The sequence below is a fragment of the Beta vulgaris genome, chromosome 6, assembly GCF_026745355.1.
Source record: "Beta vulgaris subsp. vulgaris cultivar EL10 chromosome 6, EL10.2, whole genome shotgun sequence".
Taxonomy (NCBI): Eukaryota; Viridiplantae; Streptophyta; class Magnoliopsida; order Caryophyllales; family Amaranthaceae; genus Beta; species Beta vulgaris.
The window spans coordinates 49,883,580-49,911,324 of NC_079207.1; the positions used below are offsets into that span (position 1 = coordinate 49,883,580).

At 35.6% G+C, this 27,745-nt stretch overlaps 1 protein-coding gene across 5 annotated transcripts; it reads left to right on the forward strand.

Moving 5' to 3' along the window:
• The first annotated feature begins 294 nt into the window (after positions 1 to 294).
• LOC104897033 (hypothetical protein) lies at positions 295 to 27,745 on the forward strand. Of its 5 annotated transcripts, none has more exons than XM_057395938.1 (12): positions 295 to 534; positions 1,801 to 1,947; positions 2,075 to 2,257; positions 5,599 to 5,681; positions 5,779 to 5,977; positions 7,070 to 7,191; positions 17,472 to 17,538; positions 20,844 to 20,894; positions 22,872 to 22,924; positions 23,054 to 23,264; positions 24,785 to 24,955; positions 25,043 to 25,063. In XM_057395938.1, exons 1-12 carry the CDS (start codon positions 472 to 474, stop codon positions 25,046 to 25,048), a joined length of 1,356 nt encoding a protein of 451 aa, XP_057251921.1. In that variant the 5' UTR covers positions 295 to 471; the 3' UTR covers positions 25,049 to 25,063. The 5 variants fall into 5 exon arrangements, with proteins under 5 accessions (XP_057251921.1, XP_048502331.1, XP_010682144.2 ...); XM_010683842.4 differs by lacking the exon at positions 25,043 to 25,063 and adding an exon at positions 27,417 to 27,745 and having other exon boundaries at positions 297 to 534; XM_048646374.2 differs by lacking the exon at positions 25,043 to 25,063 and having other exon boundaries at positions 23,054 to 23,279; positions 24,785 to 24,920.

Consider the following 27,745-nt stretch of genomic DNA (forward strand, 5'->3'; position numbering starts at 1 on the left):
TGATTACATCAATTATATTTTTACACGTTAACCTAAATTTCAAAAATAAGATTGTATCATATATTTTGTATCCAATTATATATTTATAAATATGTAATCTCTTAGAGTCGAGGATTACATTGATGAATAACTCATATTATTAAATACTACTTAGAAAATTTAAAAAGATTTAGAAGATCATTTTCAGAGTACAAGTCAATACCTATAATCTTTTTTCCCACTTATCTTAAAGTTTTTGATTTAAGACACCATATTGTCATTAATAAATAATCTGCGACATCGTCCAGTCTGAATTAAAAAAAAAAAGAAAAAGGGCATTATGGGTTTTGAATCCCAAGCAATAGCCAGTAATATGCATTAGAAACTCTCCAAAATTATCATCCGTTCGTTGTCTTGAATTTTCCAACTGTATTCTTCTGTTGTCACTACTGGAAACTTCACTTGGTGGAGAGAGAAAATCTGCGCACAACAATGGCAGTAGTATTCAGCTACTGCCCACCCTCAAAATTTCTGGGTCGAACCCCTTCTTTCCTCGTAAGCCCATTTCACCTTTTCCTTGCTCATATAATCTCTTTTATTCTAGAGTTGAAGTGTTTATATAAATTCTCTTGTAATTGCTTACTGTGATGCAATCTTTGAAAAGTTGAAATTGATTATTATCTCAAATTTAAGATTAAATAGCTATGTATTAGAAAATGTTTAGGACTCACTATTTGTTCTTAGTTGTTTCTCAATTTTTATGGTCATTTCTATCACTAAGCTAATGGATAAAAGATGGAAGGGTTGGATGGTAAATAGCACAAATATCTTGGTAAAATGCATTAAGTTTGCAAGTTTCAATAGAATTGGAATGTACTACCATGTGAACTAAAATTGCACAATTCATTGAAATGAGATAGTGAATAGTATGACTATGTGCAAATTCTATAACATTGGAGGACATAATTTAGTTTGTATTGAGCTAAGGAATTCCATATGAGGATTCAAATTCTTTTTTCTAATGACCCTGCATTGACGCTTTGTGACAATTGAATTAATTTGGCTCTTCAAGTCTCTCAACATTGATAGATTAATCGGGAGCATTACTGACCCAATTGATACTCCCTCAGTTTTGTGAAGTTTTACTCACTTTCCATTTCAGTAGTTCTATAAGTTGTTTATACAAAACATAGCCTTCCCGTCACTTTAAGTTGAGTAAAAACTAGTTTAGTGAAAACAAGTTGATACAATATATAGTTGTAACGAGCAAAAATCAGTATAATCAGAAGAAAATAAATTTAGTTCACTAAAGTATACTTCCTCCACTTTATAATAGTTGCAATGTTATGACTTTCACCTTGCCAATATGTATTACTCCCTCCGTCCTCTATTAGTTTACCCGTATTTCTTTTAAGGGTGTCCCTTATTAGTTTACCCCTTTCTCTTTTTTGCTGTTTTTGGAATGGGACCACAAACTTTTCATCACATATACATTTAACTCTTAATATAAAATAATAGTTTCTCTTTCTTTCTATGACCCACAACATTATTTCTCCTAAAACTCTGTGTAAAAGAAAGGGGTAAACTAATAGAGGACGGAGGGAGTATAATGGTGCAAAAATCCAATCATTGCAACTAATAAAAAACGAAGGAAGTTGGTAAAGTGAATAGGGCTTGAGTAACAGTTGGCATATTCCAAGAGAGAACAGTGATAATGGTTTCATTGGAATTATTTTGTGGAAACTCGTCTATCATGTCTGTGATTTTTTTGGCATATACTTATTAAAGGTTGTTTGATTGTGATTATTAATGCAAATGTAGGAAAAAGTACCATATCAGCGCATGTCACAGAACTATAGACGCAGTTCAAGAATTAATGCATTGTTTTGGGGATCCAAGAACGCAGTGGAGCCATCTGATATGAATATATCACTGGGTGAATTCTCTTTGATAGGGTCAGGCTCAGAGGTGTTTCGTTTTTTGGTCTTTCCTATAAATTAATTGAGGTTATCTATTGTGATAATGGAATAACATGATCACCTTAAAGCACTTGAGAATTTGGCATCTGATTCTGTTTCTGTCTTATTGCTGACAGAGAGCTGATGTCGATTCATTATTACCCAAGAAAGTTTCACTTTCAGTTGTTTCATCTATCTCTGAAGTTCCATCAGAAGAATGGGATGCCTGTGCTGTGGATATGAATGGACCTGAAAAGTTAAATCCATTTCTTTCTCACAGTTTTCTTTCAAGCTTAGAGGAGTCTGGTAGTTCTGTGAAGGTATTGCAGTGCATCTTGAATACAAAGATTTATATCTAATTGTGACTGCTTTATTTGCTTGGAAAGTATCAAGTTATTTGTTCAATGCTACAAACCTTTTATTGATTTCTAGGTGTCACATTTGCTGAATGAATTACTATGAAAGACGTAAAGGTGCCGTTTTGTTACTCAGTGTCTTGCCTATGTCCTGTCTATATTGGATGCATTCTTTATTGTAATCCATGTTACTGAAATCAACTTAATCTTGCTTACACCTCTCATGAAAGAGATTTGCTTAGGGACCAAATTATCTTTGTTAAGGGAATTTATCAATTGATGGCAATTTATTAGAAAAAGAGTAACGTAAGGTTGTTATATTTGAAAAAGAATTTATAAGGTGGTTATATGAAGAAAGTTGATATTATATGGTGGTGAAAGTAAAAAAATCCTTATGAACAACAAAAACTAAAGAAATTAGTAAATAAAAGCGGAGCTCGGGGCTTGCCAGTTGCCAACATTGAAAAGAATGGTGACATCCCTGAACTGGATGAAATAAGACTAGGATTTTTTAAAGGAGAGAAAAGGGAGAGAGGTGGCTGCTAATTTTCATTACTTCATCAAATTTTTTGGAGATGAGCTTAATTTCCACTTTAATAAGTTGTTTACCGAAAGTAACCAAAACTGATGACATAATGACTTGAGTCCTAATAGTTTTATCGGTAGTGCTTACAAAATCATGTCAAAGGTTTTTGCTTTCTGGCTGAGTCAAGTAATAAACTAGTAGACTATATGGAAATTTCGAAAAAATGAATAGTTTTTGTTTTTTTATTACTCCCTCTGTCCCACCAGAAAGATCTAAACACTTGATGTGACAAATATTTTAAGGTGATAAGTTGTAGTGTGGTTATCAATGTTATTTTATTTAAAAAGTAGATGTGATAGGAGTTGATGAGCTATTTTTTACTAGAGGAGAGAAAAATTTGGGTAATTTTTTATTGATAAAAGATAAAGTGTGGGACAAAGGAGCATAAAAGAAATAATGTATTAACAGCGGGACCATGCCAAAAATGGAAGTGCTCACATTTATTTAGGACAAACATAAACGGAAAGTGCTCAACCTATTATGGACGGGAAGGAGTACATTAATGGATTTTGTGGCTATCATTCGATGAACAATGATGATTTTTCGTTGATGCATTTCTGCATTGGTGCGGAAAGATGTTTGTGGCAAGGAGCAAGACTGTAGGAGACTAGGAGTAAGAAGAACTAGCTGTGTAGAAGACGTGTTCAGTTCTATTTGGTTGTAGTAGCAGCACCATACATTTCAATTCTAGTAGGAGTTGCATTTGTTTGTTAGTATCAATAGATATATTTAATTAGGAGGTGACAAATTGTGCATACTGTATAGTGCAAACTCAAGTGTTCTGTTTGGATTTACTTATCTAGTAGGCGTATTGGGGGAAAACTTGCAGAATGTTTCCTTGTATCGAATGATGGAATGAATAGAGCTGCATAACATAGCAAATGTTGAAAGCTTTGTATAGCTTTTAAACTAATAAAGAGTGGGAATTCTCAAGAGTGCCTCTTTTGGCCTGATGTCCTAGATATTATGGGAAGATGTGGGACGTTTCAACTTGCCTAGAGTACATTGAGGGCTATGCAAGCCATTAACCTAATGCGGGTTTTCAACGTAGCTCTTCTTTCAACTGCATTCGTATGTGGAGCTAATCATTGGAAATTCAAGAAAAGACATGCAGCATGCAACTAGAAGCTATTGTCAAGTGGAGTAGATTAACATTGAGAAGAAGCACCCTTTTCAATATGTTGGTTTACTTTGTGCCTTGTTTAGCAATATAGCTTCGGGTCTAGAAATATTGGAGGGGACTTCTTATGGCTGAAAATGATTCAAGGGTTCTCGTTAGGTTAAGTGGTGAAATGTGTGCTGTCCCAAGAATGCTAAGATGCCTTGGCATTAGAACCATATGCACTGAATGAAGCTCTTAAGACGAAGTGGCTTCGGAGGCTTGTGAATGGAAGACAAGGCATTGCGGAAGAATATCATTATCCAAAGAGGCTAAGTTGGTGAAGCTAGAAGGTTCCTTTTTTTTTTCATGGAGTAGGCACGTGTCAACTTATTTGAGGAGATTTCTGTACTTTTAAGTGCATTGGCAACATTTAAATAAAGAGTGGTTGAAGGGTTTTGTTTTGGCATGAAATTTAGAGCAAAGCTCAATTTTCATAGCTGTTAAATAAAGTGTTTGTGTCAAGTGGTAACTAAAAGAATTGAAATATTTTTTCATTGAGACTGCCTAATAGTTAGGCAAGATTTGGAAAGTCATGTGGTTGAGGAGGTCCATTTGGAGGGGAGTGCTAAGATGGTCTCACCGCATGATAAGTGTGGTTTATGCTCAGTTAAGAGTTTGGTAATTTTCTTAGAATACAATATTCCTTGGAAAGATCTGTTAATGATATTGGGATGAAGAATGCCCTTAAAGCTAGCGAATGGTTTGTTTGCATGGGCAGCTATAAAAGAAAAATCTTAACTTATGATGTTCATAAAGAAATCATGACTTACGCACTCCTTCTAGAGCTTCTTCTAACGACCTATGCATTTTGTTATCATTTCCATACAATGTTCTTAAAAGGAGGATTGTCTTTCTCGTGCAATTGTTGTAGTTTGTGTCATTAGCATGACGAGTCTCTCAATCAGTCTTTACACTTTTGTCCACGGTTTCTTTCTCTTTGTTACTTTTCATAGCCTTGTTTGGGTGTTGAGTTGGATGCAACTTTCTTCTGCAAAAGATATTCTTGTATCTTAGAAAAGAGGATGAAGAAAGGTTAGCTTGCTGTAGTGTGGAAGATGGTTTTCTTGACAATTTGATGTGCAATAAGGAACCAACCGATTTTGATGGTAAAACTTGCACTTGTTGAGGTTTTAGAGTTCCTTCTTTGATGCTATTTTATAGCTTAGGACAAGTATTAGATTCTAAAGAGAACATCTTTTAATCTTATGGGTATTTGATTCATGATTTCTCAGAGGGGAGGAGTTGTCATGTCCTTAGCCCTTGTATGTGGGTGACACTCCCTTGGCCCTTGGTGTCTTTCTACTATAAAACTTTAGTAATCTAATATACTCCATCTCCCTAATCTTCCATCTTTGAGATTCTTGACATTATTGGACTTGTCACCAAGTGATTTTGACTTTCAGCTTTCAGTTAATAAGTTATTCTATCATAGGTTTATAGCTAAATTTATGTCCTTTGTTCCCGTTCTTTTCTCTGTCCTACTGTCTGAATACTAGTTCATTGCCATTGTAGACGAGCGTGAATTTTCACTTATAATTAAGGATGTAATTGCTTCAGGAAACAGGATGGGCACCAAGGCACATAATTGCAAAGGATGAAGTTGACAATGTCATTGGTGTGGTTCCACTATATCTTAAAAGGTACTATAAATGTGAAGCTGTTCAAAAAGGATTATTGTCATGTCTTATGTGTTTCTCTTAGCTGACTTTGGCTTGTGTTCCTAAAATGAGCATGCAGTCATTCCTATGGTGAATATGTTTTTGATCATTCATGGGCCAATGCCTACTATAGTTATGGTTCGAAGTACTATCCCAAGCTACAAAGTTGTATCCCATTTACTCCAGTTACGGGTGCAAGAATCTTACTACGTAAAGCTCCCTGGAACGATGAGGTTTTCAATATAATAGTGTCTGCACTGAAGGATCTGACAATTAAGGTACTTGTCTATACGATGCTCAAAACCTATGATGTAATTTTTGCTGTTAAAAAAATTGTGGCTCCCACCCTTTTACCTTATTTTACTTCACTGTAACTAAGTGACTTGATAACAAGCAAAACTGGCCTTGTATGAACTTATTTGTACTCCCTCTACCTCCCCAAATTTGTCGCGCCTTGAAAGTAGAAAACAAGAAGGAATTTAGATTCGTGCATTACCCCGTATTAATATCTTATGTTCGTTTTACGTTTATATATGTATCTGGATTGAACATGCAAGTACTTTTACCAGTTCTTGTTGCTAATCTAATTTGGGAGATGGGAGAGAAACTCTTGGCTTCAATCGTTGTGTACATAATATTTATAATCTGGTTCCAGATTTTTGTCACCTTTTGCTGATTAACATAACAAATATTTTGGTATGGCTACTTTTAGAATTTCTATTGTTCCTATTTGAACTAAGATAAAAAAACCTGCTTGAAAAATACAGACAGCGGGCCAGTCGTTACACCATTCATGCAGGTCGCTACTTACGCAACACTATCCATCACCTTAATTATCCAGCATTTGGCTGGAGAAGATATGGTAAAATTGTGAAAGACCAAGATCTATGTAACCCAAATCTCGTAATCTACTAGGATGATATCTTAGATGCATTTTCATGTAGCTGACGCCTTAAAGGCGGTTTCTCTCTTGCATATAACATGTCTTCTGATTACATGATAGAAAGAATCTCCCATCTTATCTGGCTTCATTCTTACGGTCCGTTTCTTTTGTTTATTTCTATTCCATGTCTATTTGAATGCAACCTTTTTGATCACTAAATTTGCATTTGGAATGATGTATCTCATTATGCCATGAAAAAGAAAAATGATTTATTGGTGTTGACAATCTGCCCTCCCTATATGTCAAAGACATTTCTCACTGTTCTTTCAGATTAGTCTTCAAAGGCATGTTGTTCTGAGGACAACTTGTCCTCTTTCTTTGTATATCTTAGTTGATATATATTTTGTATGGTACAAAAAAGTTTTACTGAATTCTTAGCTACTTGCATTATATCTGGGTTTGAATTGTTCTATATGTCTTGTTCCAGCTCCAGGTCTCATCAATGCATGTTACATTTCCAACTCAAAGTCAGTGGCTGGGAATGAAAGAGAAGGGCTTCCTTCAAAGAATAGGCATGCAATACCACTGGAAAAATCGGAATTACAAGAAGTAAGTGAAGTCTAAATTGGTGTCATGTGTCTTCTAAGGCATGTGAGTGAATTATTATTTGTTAGTAGCTTCACAATCAATTTTTTTCCCTTTTTCTCATTTCCTATTCGCATTGGGGCTTGTGTGAGTGATTGTGGGAGTGAGAAATTTGATGAAAGAGAAATCCCAGTGTGCTAGCCACATACTATTTCTACTATGACAATCATAAATATTTTGCTAAATAGCCGGGGATTATATTTCTCTCAACCGCATATGAAAAGATGTATGTGTGTATTTGTGCATACACACACTTCCTCATTCAAAAATAATTGGAACATGAAGGGGGGGGGGGGGGATCTTAATCAAAGAGCCTATGTGATGAGGAGAGTTAAGAGAAACTATTATTCAAGGTGATGTCATAATTATTTTAGAGCATAGTAAGTATATACTTCATCCATTCCAAAATAAATGTAACACTTCTCTCAAAAAGCTCTCACACAAAGTAGAAAAGTGTTACATTTATTTTGGACGGAGGAAGTATGTAACGAGGCCAGTATAGTGACAGGCTAAAGTCGTATCACCTAATCAAAAATAACGTAAGGTCTACTAATTGGGTAGTGAGGGAAGTGAGATTGAGTCCACAGGAAGATAGCTATACTATTATGTTTGAACTCTATTATTAAACTAACTAAATCAGATATAAAATGAGTTTGTTTACTTAACTAAATTCAAATGATCAAATCAAGGAATCAAATAAGGGAAAGACTAGGGAAACAATTCTCTAATTATGCCATTCAGGATCCTAAGAACAATTGAAGAAATTCAATAAATCAATCTAACTAGCGCACATGTAATTTCTGTCGAACATTATCTCCCTCGAAGCTCACTAAGCCGCTCTCGTATGGTCATAGATCACTAAGCCTACTATTAAGAACCTATACAAAATCCTACCTCGGGGTCTACAATTTTGCAATGCAACACTAATCAAACAAAGTGGGCCAAACTTGTAAATTTACATAAATGAGTCCATAGCAAGAATGAAACAGATCAACAAAGCAAATAATCATTCAATTAATCCCTTCTATGCATACATAGATCCCTAAGTCCCTAGAAATTTAAACTGCTCACTCATAGTTGGGGAAAACATAATTATAATTAATTAAGCAAGCATCATGAACTAATAATGAAGAATAATTAAGAGAAGAGAAAAATACCAATTGAGAACAAATCTTGAAACCAATTACTTCTAATAAGATGTTCAATGTACTTAGGAATGAGAATAATCTAAAAACTAAAACTAGGGTTCTTGAGAGAATAAAAGTACTTAAAAAACTAATAAACTGAATAATAATATCAAACGTTGTTTTTCTCCACTTAAAGATGTATATTAAACCAATAAACTGCACAACACGCGCTTCAAGATCGTCGAATTTCGACCCCCGGGCAGATACTCGACCGGCCGGTCACCAACTACAATAGAATCCTCGTATTGCCCTATCCGGCGGTTCACAGCCCTATCGGGCGGCCTTCAACTGCCTTTTTTGTGCACTAAAACTTCATCTCGCCCGACCGGGTAAGATTTCTCGAGCCGGGCTCGCAAGCACTTCTTCTTTTCTTCGAAAATTGGTTATGTAAAGTCGCCCCACCTGCCGAGGCAGAACTTGCCCAACCGAGCTGCCACTAGGTGCAATGATTTCTTCATAAAATCCATCTCCAGAACTTGCAATGCTCAGACCCGTATTCAGCGGATGATTCTTCCTTTCAACAATGTTCAAACACACAGGGTAAAATTAATCAAAAAGCACCTCTTAAGTTGTGATTCTTGCATTACAAGTTCAGAAAAACAAAAGTACACCAAGCGTAAAATCATAGCAAAATCGATCCAAAAGAGCTATCAAATCTCTCTTATATAAGCGAAGGGGGTAGCTACGGCGTCCCCCTATCAATTTACATATTCACCCTTCCACAACTCATTAAACACATAAACTTAGCCAAAAAGTAATTCAATCAAATCTCTATTAAACCCAATCAACTCATATAACGGTCAATCACATACACTTGCCTATAAAAAAGATTCAATCAAATTAAATTCACATCCAATCAACTAAAAAAATTCATTTACCAAAAATTAATACCACAGACAATAACAAAAATATACGACATTCTCATAACTGAGACAACTCATATACAAACCCAGAAGAAATGAGAAATAGTGTGAATTTTCTTGCCTTTGAAGTGCAAAAGTCAAAGCTTAATTTCCTGTGAAAAAAAAAGATGGAAGCTTTGGAAGCAAGCACAGAGCTCAAGAAGGTTAATTTACAAAGATGTGTGGACTAACCCAGTTTCTATAATCAAGGAAAATTAGCAAAAAAAAAAAAAAGAGAGTAAGAAACTAAAAAAAAGTTGAATGCTTCTAAAAAAAATTGAAGCTTGAAAATTTGTGCACTTAAGAAGAAAAAAGAAGGGTGGAGAAAAGTTGGAGAATGAAATCTCTTACGAAAAAAAAACGTAATGAGTGAATTTCTGCGTGAGTTTGGGTAATTTTTGGTGTGTACGTGTATTTGTACAGATTAGTCGTGGACTTCTCTTTCTAAAATTTATATGAAACGTTATATAAGCTCTACAAAGAGAAAAAGATACATTTCTTTTTAAGATTTATGAAAGATTATTATATGGTTATTAGTTTTTTAGATGGAGTTATTAATTTGGAAATTGCTAATCGCATGCTGGAAGTAACTCAAGATATGGCACTAATAGTGATATATATACACGCATATTGTATTAACATAAATATGAATGCAAATTTTTGTCTGCATACTAAATTTTGTAATATAATTTTTATGTACTCCAGCCTAATATTTTACGACTAAACTATAACATATTTCAAGTATAAAGCCTACACCAAGAACTTCCGTTTTTAATTTGTTTTAAAACTGAGGAATAGTTATGGCCAAAATGTTGCTGCATGCATAGCAACATAGCGTGCATAAAAAACTAGTCTCACATAATGTAAGGGGAAAAGGGTTAAAATCAAATAAAATAAGAACATATCAAACTCTTCCAAGCTAGACTTTTGCTTGTCCCGAAGCAAAACTTGTCTAAAAATCAAGAGTTCAATTAATAGTCGTTTCACCCCATCATAAAATCGTTGCGAAAGACATAGGTGACTCGAGATGAAGTCCAAGCATACCATAAACCATAATTTATAAAGCTCAACAAATATGCAACATCATGGATAAGAATCAAAAGAGGCCACTAAATATGCACTACAAATCAATGAGAAGAACTTACAAGGGCGCTGTTGATTCATTTGTAAAACACTCTCCCATCAGTTAAAATGACTCCTTTTATCCTTTACCCATGGTGTTCAATCCCAACTCTCACACTCATGAGTTTGAAAGGTGATCGACGACACTCAATTGCCAGGCTTCGCCAAGATAGTCCATAGGCTTGAGCCATCTCCATATTAGGTAAACATACATACATACAAATCATATGACTCGTTAAAGGTTGTAATGAGGCTAATAGTAATAGGTGTCATAAATATTTTGGCATTGTGGTGCTAAAGGAAGTGAAGTATTACTACAACTTTGATGAAACAACCCACACAATATATTAAATATCAACACAACTACAATCAATTTCTTTTTGTCACATCTCCTTTCTTCTTTTGTGGAATCTTAGCAAAGAATTTTGACTCAAATTTCTTTTTTCATTTTTTTTAAAGCTATTAAACTAACTAAACCAACTACACTAGCACTAAATTAAATTAGGAAAGCAATAAACTATCTAGGGAGTGAGAGAGAGACAAACCATATGTACAAGAGACATCCTCCCTTAAGTTGCACATGGTGATGTCCTCATTACAACAAGGGGAAGGAGAGGGACATGTACCTCACTCATCCATGTATTCATCGTCGTCCTCATCATCAGCATTGTCATCATGAGCATTAGGACTGGCACCATATGTAGGATTCCATGTGTACTAATTGGGATGTGCACTTCCATGAGCTATAGGATCCCTCCTGTAATATTCATCATACATAAGAAACATAGCTAGATGTTCGTCAGTTTGGATAGTGTCTACGAGGTGCTCAAGGCGCTAGCCTTAGTATAAACAGTTTTATTAGCAAAAAACACTCATTATACCCTCAAAATCACATCTTCTCAACACTTTAGCCAAATTCATCAAACATGTATCAAAATCAATTCCATATACGCTAAAGTCATCCATGGAAACTTCCATAATAAACTACATAAACTCAGAAAAATAGCCATCATACAACGTCATAAAGTGGTGAGAGTGTTATATAGTCCGAATGACATCCTTCGATGTGCAAAGGTACCATACGAGCATGTAAATGTGTTTTTTTTCTTATCTATCTAGGTAGATAGGTATTTGAAAAAAAATCACACTATCCATCAAGATAACAAAAGTAAGAGTGACATCCAACCTTTCCAACATTTGATCAATAAAGAGAAGGGGAAAATGATCTCTCTTGGTGACGACATTTAATTTTCTATAAGCGATGCATATATGCCAACCAGTTACTACTCTTGTAGCAATCAATCATCTTTTTTATTTTTTACAACAGTAGTACCTCCCTTTTTAGGAACCACTTAGAATAACTAGCCCACTTAGAATGAGACGTGGGGTAGATGATTTCGATATCAAGCAATTTCATTAGTTCTTTCTTCACTACCTCTTGCATATTTGGGTTCAAACAATGTTAAACCTATGTGCTAGGGCGATAATTATCCTCCAGGTAAATTTTATGCATGCAAAAATCAGGAATTATACCCTTAAGATCTTCGATACTATATCCAATGGCCTTTTTATGTTTTCTTAAATCAGACAAGACAATTGGCCATCATTCAGCGAAGCACTAACAATCACATGATAATATTTAGATTCATCACGAAAGGCATATCTAAGAAAAAGGGGAAGAGGTTTAAGCTCAAATTTCTTTACCGCAACTGGTTTAGTATCGTGTACTAACTGTTCTTTCTCTTGATTGTTAATACAACCAAACTATTTACCTGAAAGAGCAGCTTCAAGACATCTACTTCGGCGCTCACTGGGCTACCATCACCTATGGAAGATTTAAGAAAGACAAAGCCTCCAAAGGATCTCCAAGAAGGGATTGAGGCACATCATCACTAACCAGCATCGATGAGACGATGACATCAATTTTATGACACGCTTCCTCTAGCATTGGACTTTTTAGAGCATTAGTAAAACTAAAGGTCACTTTATCATCTCCTACAGTCAAAGTTAACATCCCATTCTTTACTATAACCACTACAACAGTGTGTAGGAATGACCTCCCTAAAATGATTGGGATTTGAGTATCCTCTTTCATGTCAAGCACAACAATAAAAATTTACCTACCCTCATAGGAACGTCCTCTAAGATACCATGGGGTATTTAACATAACGATCAACCATTTGAAAAGTAATATCGATGCATTTTGAATCATCCATGTTAAGTTTTTTACAAATAGTAAGAGGCATGACACTAACACTCGCATCTAAATTACATAGAGCTTCATCAAAAAAATGGTGCCAATGTTACATGGGATAGAGAAACTCATTCGGTCTTTCAATTTAGGTGGGGACTGATTTGACAATAAAGCACTGCATTCCTTAGTGAATGCTACAGTCTCCGTTAAAATCTCTCTCCCTAGTCAAAATATCCTTCAAAATTTACGCATACGCAGGCACTTGAGTAATAAGTTTAGTAAAAGGAACACTTACCTAAGATTTTTCACTACCTCAAAAACTTATGAAACTGGTGATCAAGCTTATTCTTTAACATGCGATTGGGAAATGCTAACTTGATTACATGAGTCGTAGGAGGAGCTTTATCTGATGTTGTCTTCTTCCCTGATGGTCTCTTCTGTATCAACTTTATTTTGTTCAGCTGATCATCCTTAGGCATATCTAGTCTATCAGAGTGTGTTCCATTCCTAAGTGTTATGACATTCTTAGTTGCACTGATTGTGAAGCTAATGACCCCGATGGCCTATTAGGAGAGGAACAAGCCATAGTTGAGTCTCCAGCATCTTGTTATGTGTATCCAAGTTTTCTAGCTGAACTTTTGTATATGCTTAAAAAACATTGAGACCTTTTTGTGTGTGAAACATCATGTTATTTAACTCTATCATTGCTGGATCGACAATAGGAACAAGTAGTGGTGCAGCTTGATTTCTTGTTACTACTAAGGTTGAAATTGTTGAACTTAGTTTTGAGGAATATATGGTTGTTGTGGTTGAGGTTTCAACACATTATAGCTCCTATATGATAGGTTTCTATGGTTTCTGAACCCCATGTTTTAAGTGTTGGAATAAGGATTGAACTAACCCCTAGGTTATGACTAAAAAGCATTGACTGACTCACAATTGTCCCCCACATAGAGTGGGGCACTCGAGAGTTGTGCGTAGACAAGCATCACATATGAAAGAATAGTATCCAAAAGCACCAATCATGGCATTTACACTCGTGTGGGAGGAGGGTTCATTATTCCCAAGCTCCAAAGAATCAATCTTCTGATTTAAAGTAGTTAGGTATCCTGACAGTAGGGAGTAGGCCTCATTATCATGCTTGCCTCCTTTCTTTGTAGAAGAGCGAATAGTAGATGCTTGATTAGAAGCCACTTTCTCTAGAAGTAAATATCCGTCATCAATGCTTTTATCCATGAAAAACCGCTGGAGGCTCCATCAATTCTCCGAAGCTTCATACAAAGATTGTGCTTGGGCGAAAGTCAGTATCTCATGGCGCATAATAGCAGGCAAAGAACAAAGCTTTGTCTCACAGGGAAAAGCCAAACAGAATGATTTTCATCTCATCAGAAGAAATACCAGTTTGTTTCTCAGTACACAACTTTGTGAAAATCATTCTAGGTGTTGGTTTGGTTCTTTAGAAGGTAACCTAACAAATTGATTGTTTGAACGATGTTCACCACATGAGACTTAACTTTAGAATTTGTAACACCAATATTAGTGGGTACATTATTAGGCGATGGTTATGCATTTTCACCTATTGTAAGGGAAATAGGGGTTACATGGAATCTGTGATGATGTTGAAGTAGGTATTCTTTGGGAGGCATCCCTGTGGACAACTTTTAGTTTTCTTTTTGAGCAGTCTTCTTAATCTTACAAACAAATGGAATTAGATTCCGGGATTTTAGTTCATTGTCATACACCAAAAGCACTAAAACAAACGTGAGATGCTCTAAAGAAGAGGTGTTCTTAAGAGTAAGTTAGTGTAATACTATGATAAAAAAAGAATAGAAATAAGCCGTCTCCCCAGCAACAGCGCCAAATTTGACAAAGTTGTATTACCAAATCAAAGTTAACTTAAGGTCCACTAACTAGATAGTTTGGGAAGTCAGGATTGAATCCACGGAGATAGTGATGCTATTATGGCAGATATAATGAGTTGGTTTATGAATCTAAGTTCAAATAATCAAATCAAGTAATCAAGTAGGGAAAGATTAGGGAAACAAATCACTATGTATGCAAACTCAATAAATCAATCTAACAAGGGCACATGTAATTTCTCTCGAACACTACATTTCTCGAGGCTCACTAAGCCGCTCTTGCATGGTCATAGATCGCTAAGCCTGCTATTAAGAGCCTATACAAAATCCTTCCTCTCCGTATGTAATTTTGCAATGCAATAATTTTAAACAAAGTTGGCCAAACTTGCAGATTAACAGAAACAACTCAATAGCAAGAATCAAACAAATCAACAAAGCAAATAATCATTTAATTAATCCCTCATATGCATACATAAATCCCGAAGTCCCTAGAAATAGAACTACTCACTGATAGTTAGGGAAAACATAATTATAATTAAATAAGCAAGCATCATGAATAATAAATAAGAGAAGAGAAAAATATCAATTGAAGAACAAATCTTGATACCAATTACTTCTATTAAGATCTTGTGCACTTGGAAATGAGAATAATCTAAAAACTAAAACTAGGGTTCTAGAGAGAATAAAAGTACTTACAAAACTAATCAATTGAATAATAATATCAAATGTTGTTTTTCTCCACTTGAGAAAGAAGTATTTATACTAAACCAATAAGCGGCTTAACACGTGCTTCAAAACCGCACGGGCGCGAGTTTCGCCTTGGTCATTTGCCACAATAAAATCCTCGTCTCACCGACCGGGCGCCCTTCGGCTGCCTTTTTCGTGCATCAAAACTTCGACTCACCCGACTACGCGAGATCCACCGGGCCGAGCCCACAAGCACTTCTTTTTTTTTTTCAATTCTTCGAAATGGTTAGGTAAAGGACCTGGTGGAGGTGCAATAATTTCTTCATAAAATCCAGCTCCCAAACTTGCCATCCTCGGACTTGTATTCGGAAAATGATTCTTCCCTTCAACAATGCTCAAATACATATGGTGAAATTAATCAAAAAGCACCTCCAAAGTTTTGATTCTTGAATTACAAGTTCAGAAAAACAAAACAACACCCAAGCGTAATAGCAAAGTAGAACCAAAAGAGCTCCCAAATCTCACATAATGCTAGGGAAAAAGGGGATAAAATCAGATTAAATGAGAACATATCATTAAGTTGAGAAGGATTTATGGCCCTTGAATTACTAAATAACCCATCTGACTACATAAGATATATAAATTTTTATTTTTGTATTTTTTCTCCTCTACATCCTTTCGATCATACTGATTCATAACTTTCCTTGTCCCAACCCTTAGAGTCAAGGTTATAAAAGGACATGTAATGTCTTATTATTAACCAGAAATATAACAAGACTTGGTCAGTAATAAGGCACCAACAATGAAGATGGTAGCTGAGTCCATTTCTTTTTCTTTTTATCTCGATTAATTGACTTACCTCTCCCTTTTTTGGATGGCACATGCCCCACCATTTTTTTAAAAAAAAATTAGAACTTGTGGGGAGAAAAGAAACAAAAATAAAAGAGAAAGTTAAAGAAGTGCATATGTGTAACAATTAGCTATTTTACCTTTCCTCTTTGACTCGTTGTTAGATTAAGAAACAAGGAAAAGAAACGCAATCTCTTGGATTGAAACCCAAAAAGTCTTGTCTCGTAAAAAAACATAATGTATTACATTGAGTAGAGAGAGGAAAGAACAAACAATTGTAAATTGAATATTTATGTATCACGATCTTTGGGCCTTGGCACAATATGGGCTTGATTAGATGGCATGATTTAAGAAATATAGTGTATTATTCTTGATCACTTGTGCAGATTTGACTTAAGATTTTGATAGACTTCCAGTATATGCTAGCGGGTCTTCAAATAAGTAATAATCATCAACTTGTCATTCTCATAGAGTATTGTTAAAAGGACACAAGCTGTTTTTCCTATGGATGAAGAGGAAGTATAGGTAAAATAAATAATCATCAACTTGTCATACTCATAGAATCACTTATAATACGGAGGACTAGAGACACCTAAGAAAAAATAGGCCTTTTACCTTTTAGTGAAGTATGCTCTTATTTAAAAATCGAGATTGGGCAACAGTTTGCTGTTCGACGCAGAGCTAGTGCACCTTTTCTTTTGGCTGGCATGGTGAGCAATAATACATAAAATTTGCAACTTCCTAGCTTCCTTACGGGAACAAGAGATACAAGAGAGCTTGCAAGGAACAAAAGGTGTTTGTTTCACAATTGAAAGTGTCTCTCTGACACAGATACGATAATCATTGCAACAGCCAATGCAGAACTAGAAGATCAGTCAACAACAATACTTTAGTGAACTAAAGAAATCTTCGGAAGGATGTTATAGGAGTACATGAAAATATCAAGCCTCTTGGATGAGGGTATTCTAATATCACCTGTCTGTTTAAGTAGGGATACTACTATGTTTCACAACTTCTATAATCACAGCTTTTTCTATGTATAGGACGATCAAATACTTTTAAGGATGTGGCTTCCCACTCCCTTACATCTACGCCAGGCTTAAGTGTCAATCCTTTAGAAATACCAAAAGAGCATGCTTGGCATTCTTTCTTTTCCGAGGGGAGTACTTGAGATTTAACTTCAGATTGCAGAATAGTACTTGGCCAAAACTCAAAATTGATCTTCACTGAATGTTGTGGACTTGTATGCAAAATATATCCACTATATGCCTTGGGCCTTTTGAGTATAAATGTACATCCTAAAAAAGGCACTCATACATATTTTGAAACCCTAGATTACATATTTTTAATTCCGCTTATTCATCAATACTACACTGCAAGGTCAAGTGTTTTAATATAATTGTCTAGTTGAATCGTGCTCTTATGATGTGTTTCATTGGCACAGTTTTGACGAGTTCATGATGGACTTGAAGCAAGGTAAAAGGAAAAATATTCGTCAGGAACGCAAAAAGGTCAGCCCAGAAGATATTCATACTTAATAATTCATCTATTTATCTCTCTTTCTCTTGGGAACTTATATGGTCCAAAAAGGGGTAACTATGTGAACTGGTGGGTAATAGCTCTTCTACACACTTTGGTAGTACAATGTCATTTATGGTTAAATGTTAAATTTCAGAGGTGAGGCTTCCCTGGCACTTGCACTTTCAGCAGTTATACATAGTACTTTGTCTTATCAATTATATCATATAAGTCGCTGTAAAGGAAGGTAGCAAAACTTTAATCTTGACCCGGGTGTTACACTTATATACACAAATTGGAGATTATACGTCTGAGGATTGTTAATTGTTTTTCAAATTAATTTTATATCTCATTTGCAAGTCATAGATGGCGACATTCTCTTTCTCTGATGTTGCATGTACAAAAATTTTCTTCTCTCCTACTGATGTTTCCCATGTTCTCTTGTTTTCAGATTATTTTCGGAAACTCCTAGGTTGGTGGGATAAATATGGACCTTTGTTTATTTTAAGTTATCTTGGATTTGCTAGGCGTTGCGACCCCAGAGCATACCTGTGACCTGTCTTGCTGTTCCTCTGGTTGTGGACCCTCAGAGGAGTTCTTTTTGTGGCCCAATTATAGAAATTATCTCGAATAGGTTTGATGAGAGGAAGTGGGATGCATTTATTAGTGTCGCCATTAGTCATTGTTTTGGTAATTGGAGATTTTCTCTCTGGTCTAAGGGGGGAGGATAAAGAGGATTATCTTATGGGGTTAGTAGGTTTATAGGACTAGTATGGAGGAGTTTGTGTTTGTTTTGAGAGTGTGATGTACAAGAACAATTAGGAGTAAGTATGGTCATCAATGGAATGGTTTCCTATGGCATTGAGTTATTGGGACTTTACGAGTAAGTATGGTCATTAGAGCAATGGATGGATGCTCTTGTGGTTACAAGATTCTCTTGCTCCAGTATATGGAAATTTATCTTCCCGGTATCCTCACTTTTCTTTTCGTTGGTCTGATATAAAATTTGAGGCTTTGAGCTATGAATAAGATAATGATTTTGGGAAGAATTCTTGGGAAAAGGACTTTCCTGCTCAGTATATATCCGGCATTGTATCATCTCTCTTCTTCTCACTATGCTCATTTCATTAAATTTGAAATTCAAGGGGTTCTATTTGTGAGCTGATCATTTTGTTAGGTTTGCTAGGGCCTATGGGGGGTTTGAGAATCTGTTGGATGGTGTGGTCGAGATTCGTAAAGAGTATTTCTCTTGTGGCACTTTTTTCAAGCACCTTTTTCCATGTTTCCTCGTATTTCTTTTCCACTTTCCAGTTATATTTGAAAAGCAAAGGCTCCTAAGAAATTTAAGGCGTTCTTTTGGTCTGCATGTTTGGATAAATTTAATGTAGCACCGCCAAAATGCATAATATTTATAATCGATAAAAAGAGATTCTGAGTAACAATTGTATGAAAAGATTCTTTATAATAATCTTGCTTATATGAACGTTGGCATGTATAATCTTTTTGGTAGGAGGTAATAAATGGTGGCGATGTTTATGACTTTAGTGTAATTTTTTTGGGGGAACTCATGTTAATGTCCACAGTAACGCTTGTCTACCTGTAAAACATCTCTTATCTTCGTAGAATTTCGTTACCTTCTATTACCACTTTGAGAGGTGTAATTCAGTGCTATTCCGCATAATTATTGTAGATAAGACTAAAAAAAAGGTGTTCTGGAAGGAAAGACCTAATAGCACATGAGAATGTTTCCAGCCGAAACCAAGTATAAAGTTCAAGCCTATATTTCTTAAATACTCCTATTCACCTGCGTATCACACGACACTTAGGCCAACACGACATATGACGCGCATCGGATACTCCACATTCCTTATACATGTCAATTTATCAAAGAAAACCAGAGGAGATCGATGACACGACTCACTCTGTTTCCTTACTTTCCTTGTGCTGCTAAGTATATTTTAAGTGCTATGATTTTTTGCACATGTTGGTGGAAATCATCATCCCATTGTTAACTATGTTTAAAAATAAAATACATGTGCTTCTCTCTTATATGTGGTTTATACTCACTTGAAAACACTATCTCAAGACACTTTGAGATATGTCGTATCAGCGTCTACAAAAACGTGATTTGAACGTATCCAAGTGTCGTACAATTTTATGTAGTAAAGTGCCGATCCTTACATTCCTTTTGCGTTGGGATTCCTTGGAACAAACCGTCGCATCTTCCGATTTCTTACAAAAGATATTTAGTCTATTAGAATAGATTATAAAGAGGATATTTATACTTGTTGTGTCCTTTATTTGGAAACAAGAGGCCAAGGACCCATTCCTCTCCCGTCTATTCATCGGAAAGATGGAATTGATTTGCTTGATCCCCCACTCTTGCCTAGAGGAGAAGTCAAATGTAGTAAGGTGCTCAGGTAGAGTGATCTTGCGGGTAGTAGCTAAACCATATGTATGTCGAAGAAGTCTTCAGAAAGTATCTTTTCAAGGTAGTTGACTTACTTAGTGCTTGCATTAAGGGGCGTGTAGCGAATAGTTCGCATTCAACACTCCTTGTAGAGTCTGTTTAAAGTAGGTTCAAGCCGATCAGAGTTTAATCTTACTCAATGCGTCCAAAAGGTTTGTTTCCAGTTCATCATGCTAAAGCCAATTGTATCTTATGATTTGGAACTGAAGCAATTGCTGCCCTCTGTATTATTTGGTAGTTGTCTACTGTATCACATCAGTTGGAATTGAAAGTATTTGTTCTTATGACTTTTTTCCTTTTTTTGGACTTGTTGGGAAGATTCAATCTCCTGACATACAATCTATTGCCTTATTGGAAGAACCCAACTTGTCTATGGCTCATAGGTGTTATTCCACCATAGTAACTTATTATTTGAGTAACTGAGTTAAAAGGGCACCTGAAAGTAATGTAAACAAAAAAGGGACCCTTTCTGATAAATAGTGAGACAGTCTCATGGTAAGACCGTCTCATTTGAGAATTTCTCTTCCAACTAAATCGCTATATATGGATTCAAACATTAAAGCACTATTGTGATGCTGGACAAAGTCTCTGCTAATATAGAATAGAAATTGAGAGATACAAGAGAGAAGAACAGAACAAGAGAGTCTCAGAAATAGAGTAGAGAAGAATTGAGATTGATACTGATAATTTTCTTGAATGATTACAAGCTAAACATTTGCTATTTATAGAGATAGAGGTAATACAGAATCAATAACAGAATTTCAAGTAATAACAGAATTCACTACCAAACCTACTGTAACATATCGACTGCTTCATGCTTTATTACAGATATCTGCACAAAACTTGACTATGAAGCGTCTTCGAGGATATGAGATAAAGGTATACATTTGTTATAAGCTATTTGCATATTCAATTCTTTTTTTGTACATTTTCCAGGCAAGTGTAAAGATTTACTAATCCTTCTTTAACAACCTTTTTGAAGATTTTTTCATGGTTTTTGTGGATGATTTTATGTTTTGTTTTCAGAATTATACATGTATCACATTCACAAAATGATTGTAGTTCAGTTGCTTGCTTCTCCTTTAATATGTTATTGGAGATGAAAGTTAAATTGAAGATGGGGCAATCAAGCTTAAATAGATCCGTCGTTTAAGATTTGATGATACAACTTATGTCACCAAGGTTTTTCTATATGAGAGCCCCATATATTAAAGTGACATCCTGTAAATCTGTAATGAACTGATATTATAGGGTCAGATTAAAGACTAAAACTGATATATGATTGATAGTCGGGTAATTTACGCAATATAAAGATAGTAAAAAGCTTTTGAGAGGCTTTATTCTTTCCCAAAACTAAACCACTAAACTCTCCAACATTTTCTTTATACCTCTTCCTAATACTAATCTCTTCTATTTATAGAGCTAACTTACTTGCTTACTCTCCAAGCCAACATTATTATATCGTACTCCCCGTATTACCCCTCCCCCCTAAACCCAATGCATAAGACATCCTAGGATGTTTAGTAGGGTGTGTGTTAGTGACTTGTGCTCGAGTTTCTCATTGATTTGTGGGTCAGTCTTCACCTCTTGCCCTCTAAGTCAATACTTCTAGCCTCAGAGGGGGTGACGGTGTTATATATTACAACTGATATCAGATTAGTCATGCGATAGCCAGAACGCACTTTCAGGCATGGATTCAGTGGAAGGTTCCTCGAGTAGGGCTTGTTCTCCAATATAGAGAATGCATGAGTTAGTACAAAGTGAAATGAGAATATGGAATGAAGGTGTATAAGGTCCATGGTCAAATTGTGTTTAAAGGATTTCATGGTAGTGTGTATAGCAGAAGTGCTTAACATAAGACTACATCAGATAGAGTTGGAAATAGTTGACCCACAATCATGTGGCACGAACCGAACGCGAAACAAGTGTGTTAGTGTTAAGCATTTTTTACCCATATATTACCAAGTTAACATGAGTTTAATTGTTAATTTTATAGGTCGGGCTAGTGTTGGGATTTATAACCCGAAACTTACATGACTTTACCCGTTAGACGTATAAAAATATAAAGACCAGTACGTTTTAGCGGAATGTAAAGGTCTGAGTTATCATAATTTCGATCTTGTTTACAACTGTTTATTTTCTGGCAGGCTAAGGGTTAGCTTAACATGAATTGACAGAATAATATAACAAAATCGAACTTAAGAATATATTTTAGTATTTTACTGTTAGAAATTTTCTTTAACTTGAATGGGTTAGATGGGTCGGCACGCGTAACCGCTTAATTAAATAGGTCGATAAGTGTCAATCCAAATGACACATTCAGTATCTAACAGATATCTGATACGACATGACTCATTTGCTAGTTAAATATTAGGATGAATAATCTCTTAGGAAATTTTACTGGGTTTGTATATGTTAGGACAAAGAGCATCAGAGGCATGACGTGTCTTTATTTTACGTGCCAAACTGATATTTCCCAAGTCAAAGGTATGTGATGTATTGGCTGATAGGCTCGACATAGAGCCATTTGGCTAATGCAAGGTTATGAAATCTGTGCTCACTTCTGCCAGCAGTATCTAGTAAATAGTAACTATCCACGACCTGTCAGCTGAATGTTGGTAAGTCCTTTTTATCACATAAGCGAGATTCTTTAAGGAACTTAGCATGGCACAAAATAGTTCCTACTTCAAGGTTCCTCACTCACTGCTACAAGGCTTTTTAACGCCAATGAGTGGAGAGGTCCCCAAGTGATGTTAAGTAATCTAGAACTCGATACATCTATTGTGGAAGTATTCAAGCTTTATTCTGAGCTATATTATGTGATTTATTATAACTTATTAAATTTGCATTTGGCAGGCAAAGCACTGGGATACCTTCTATCAATTCTACAGGAATACTACTGACAACAAGTATAGTTCATTTATTTCCTCTGTATTTGCTTATATTTCTAATTGTGATGAGTTGGTAAAGGTTCAACATAAGGTCTTAGAAGAAACGATTCGGAGCAAAGTCATCTATATGCTATTCTGTATATGTAGGTGGGGTACTCCTTACTTGACAAGGGATTTTTTTCACCTCATGGCATCAAAGATGGGAGATCAAGTGCTGCTAGTCATTGCTGAAGAACAGGATGAACTTGTTGCAGGGGCCCTGAATCTAATAGGCGGTGATACCCTATATGGACGCCTATGGGGATGCCTTCCAGAATCCTATTATCCGAGTTTGCATTTTGAAGCATGCTACTACCAGGTATGTTCAATATAGGTAAGTTACCGTTCAGTTAACAAATATGTAGGTAAGTTCAAATTTGTGGTAATGGTTATAACATAGACCTTCACCTTAGATACTGGGATGCTGTGGTCTACGGCAGTAGTAGTCCTTAGAGTGATTGGTGCACACTATCCAATTGTAAAGTTTAAGCTGTACTGATATGGGTACCTAAGCCAATTCAATCAAAGATGATCATTTATTGGTTTGTACAACTTATGATGTCTAATATAATCATAGTCCATGAATAAACTAATTGTATAACATCTAACTACAGTACAAACACATCATGTCATCATTCTTGTTGGCCATTTTTATATTCTCAGTCAAAAATGCGGACCCTAGTTCATCAAGCAAAAGTTCGACAAACTGAAGATTCTGCGCGCTTGTATTATAGAATAAATTTTCTATAATCCAGACTATTCTTGGTGTTAGTACTTATGGTGGAAAGTGGGTAGTAGGGATAGTGGCAACTAGGTCGGGGAAAGGGGTGGAGTTCAGCTGTGGACTCTTGGAGGTGATCAAGGTCGTGGCGATGGGGGCCACACGAGGGGGGAGTACAGAAAACAGAGGGGACTGTTGAGGAGTGGAAGTGGCTGAAAATCAAAATACAGAAAAGGACATGCTTAAAAATATGTTAAGAGAAAGAAAGAACTTAACAGCCGGTGCTAATATTTTATGTTACAGTCAGAGCTGCAACTGAATAAGGTGTTCTCAAATAAGCCGCTTGCGAAGAAGTGGCTATTTCATCCCTCTCAAGGTTGGAGGTAACAATGGACTGTTTTGAGAAGGGTAGGGCTATAGCTCAGATTTTTATGAGTTAAACAATAGTTGGGAGCAATTTGAGAAGAACACTGATAGCTCGGGTAGTTGTTAATTTTTTCTAAATTATTTACCAGATTCACTACCTGCATTCCAAATAGTCTTCTCCTTCATGTTTTGCACTGTTTCTTAGCAGAAGGCAAATTTGTTTTGGATAGAAACCAAATCCTGCACCTGCTTTGGAGTTATCTGAGTAAAAAAGAAAATAAGTACTTATCCTATATAGCACAAAGATGGGTAAAGGCAAAGACAATGGCTAATTTTTAAAATTTCTAGATTGGCTATAGCAAATTAATTATGTATAAAATGTTTCATAGGAAAAAAATAATATCAGGACAAATAGATAATAAAGATTATATTCCTATGTCTTGATGTAAATTGAATGTGCGTGTTGAATTTCTAAGAGGGATTGGTAATTAAGTTTTCACCATATATGAAGGGAGCAAAAAAGGTTTAGCAATATCAGAGTAAGAGTACTAAGAATATAAATCATATGCTTTTATTGAAGTTTAGATGTAGACCTGCTTGTTAGATTAGAATTGAGAGAGGAGTTTTATCTCCAGTAAGAAGACCGCTATGACTATTCTTCAAGCCAGCTCCGGGTCTTGTTTAAGATCTTGCTCGTATTGCAAGGTTTAATTAGAAATAGGGATTTGTCTATTCATATGTTTGTATTGCAGGCAATAGAAGCTGCTATTGAGTTCAAGTTGGACAAAGTGGAAGCAGGAGCTCAGGGTGAGCACAAAATCCAGAGGGGTTACCTACCTGTGACAACATATAGCTGCCATTACATTGTTGATGAAGATTTCCGAAAAGCTATAGAAGATTTTCTGCAACGAGAAACAGACCAGGTATTAGCTCATTGTATAGAATTGTTTCCTCTTAAAGAATTGCACCTTTTTCTTTTCAATATTGGGCTGATAAAGTTATATGCTCAGTACTAAGCTCTGAGTAAGGATACGCACGATTTTTACTTTGACAGAAGGAGCGCCCTCATCCCATTTCTTAGCAGAAATGGTACGGGTGTGATTGCTACACTAGCTTCATTTATTCTCAGCATATATTACTTCCATATCTCTTTCTACCATTATCTAGGCCCGTGGATGGTCATATTCTCCCTCTCCTCATTCAAGGTCCCCTCTTTTATGGTGTAGGGGATGGGTAGAGGTGATTGAAGGGGTAATCGGTTCTCATCTTCGTTTATTTTTGTTGGGTTATATGTCAAGTTCCACACAAGACTCGTCTCTTGTATCTCTTAACATAGTCTTGAAGGTGCAAAAAATTTTATCAGTGTTACCTGTTTATGTCAGTTCTGCAATTGAGGGTATAACTTTTCTATCCCAAAGCTTGCTTAATAAGCTGAATAGTAGGAAGATCAGACCCAGTTAACAAGAGATCATCAACATATGCTACTATAATAGTGAAGTGCTGCCCATCATATGGAACTGTTAAACAGGTTACTCAAATTGGCAACATTCAATTAACTCCTGATATTTTACTTAAACAAGTTCTTTATCTTCCTGCTTTTCATCGTAACCTTTTATCAGTTGGTAAACTTCTAGATAATCACAATCTTATTGCTCTGATACCATAATAAGAACAAGATACTTGTTCTAAGAGGAGAAAAATCCTCACAATGTGTGAGAATTATTAATGTGTATTGAAGGAATTAATCTGCCTCTTACAAAGAAACCTACCTCCCTTATATAGAGTGAGAGTAAGGTTATTACAAGCTCTAACAAACTTAACAAACTCTTAACCACTTGTTCTAACAAACTTGTAACTAACTAACTAACTACTTGTAATAACAGAAAATAAATTACATAACTATGGTATATCTGATATCCCCCCTGCAAGCTGGAATTTGGTAGATGAAGAAGGAACCAAACCCAGCTTGAGAGACAGAAAATGATGTTGATCAGCACTTAAGGCTTTAGTCATAATGTCAGCCAATTGTAATCCAGAAGAAACATGTTGAAGTTTAAGAAAACCAGATTGAACGTTTTCTCTAACATAATGAACATCAAGCTTGATGTGCTTTGTTTTGTGATCCAAGCTTCTAAAATCCCCCCCTATAGATTAGTTTGATAATGTGTAATACAACTACACCAAGCCTTAATCCCAAAAGATAGGGTCTAACAGTCTCGCTGCATGAAGTAAGAATCTATCTCCTGTGGCAGTGAAATATATCCACTTCAGTCGTTCACTTTTATTTAGAGCTATATGCTCGTGCAAGTCCAAATTCTTCATATCTTTCTAAATTTCTTCCATCCAACTCTTGTTTGTCCATACTCCATCCTCCGCTTCTCCTTAAATCCCCATAATCCGAGCTCTTCACGCTTGTTTCCTGTGTTTCTTGTAAATGACAATGCCCAAACACGTAGTGAGTCCCTTATTCTATATCTGTAACTCGAACCTTCCTTCCTCTTAATGTATCATTTCAAAGTCTATTCCTTAAGGTGCTACCGTGCATTCTTCTCAACTTATGCATGTCTGCTATACCTGTATACTGAATACAACCTTCATAGAGATGCCCACAATTCCAACCTGTTTAATAACTCTAGTCTTATAGCCACCTTATATTTTAACCTAAGGGTACACTGCGGTTGCACAATATCATGTTGGTAGACTTATTCATGTAGGTCACATATTTATCAATATCTCCATCCCTATGACAAATCGGCCTCTTAAAACACTCATTTAGAATTAACTCCATACCATCTAATGTGTATTAACTCCATTGCAAGATAGTTTTGAGAAAACCTGCCATAGTTGAGATTATTATTCATGAGGATTTTTCCTTATTAATATTTTTTATAGAAGCAAACTAATTCAGACAATTATCAGCCTCAGATTTCATTGTAGCCGATTTCCATGATTAGTTGTAGCCGACGTCTCAACTTAGGCTATGTTTAGTTCACCTGAAATTTTCTGATCTGAACTTATCTGATCTGATCTGAACTTATTTTTTGTGATCTGATCTAATCTGATCTGAACTGATCTGAGCTGATCTGATTACAAGATTTTATCTTTTAGATTTTTCTCAATATATAAGAAAAATATAGTCATGTGGGGTCTTGTTTGATTCGTCTCAATGAGTACTTTATTAATATTCAATTATTATATTTTTTACTAATATGTAATGAAAGATATAATGATTTTTAAATATAAGCATGATCTGAACTGATCTGATCTGAACTTATTTTTTCTGATCTGATTAGATTTGACATAAGCAAAAATAAGGTGAACTGAACATAGCCTTAGTCCTATTGTCATCTGGGTCTTACGATTATTGTTGCTTTGGTCTCACAGATGAAGCTTGTAATGAAAGTTTTACGGGAATCTGGCCCCTTTAAGGATGATGTACTATGCGACATTGAAGAATGACTATGCGCTTCTTACAGTTTGTTGAGGCAGATATTCAGCTGAGTTCAGCAAACTGCGATGCAGAAAAGCGAAAACTGTACAAACGAAGAATACTTGCCTTATTGAACTAATCCTTTAGAAACATGTATAAATTAGTTGTATACTGCCTCCATTGAAGATGTATAGATGTACATGTCTCAAAAATTTGTTGATTGTTAATTATGTAACATAAAAATGACAAATAAATTCCCGTGTTGATTCACAAGGTTGAACCA

Excerpts from the sequence above, each read along its gene's own strand:
- LOC104897033 (XM_010683842.4), top strand. The coding sequence starts at position 472 with ATGGCAGTAGTATTCAGCTACTGCCCACCCTCAAAATTTCTGGGTCGA. Across the intron at positions 535-1,800 it reads GTCGAACCCCTTCTTTCCTC|GAAAAAGTACCATATCAGCG; the intron begins GTAAGCCCATTT and ends ATGCAAATGTAG. Across the intron at positions 5,682-5,778 it reads GTTCCACTATATCTTAAAAG|TCATTCCTATGGTGAATATG; the intron begins GTACTATAAATG and ends ATGAGCATGCAG.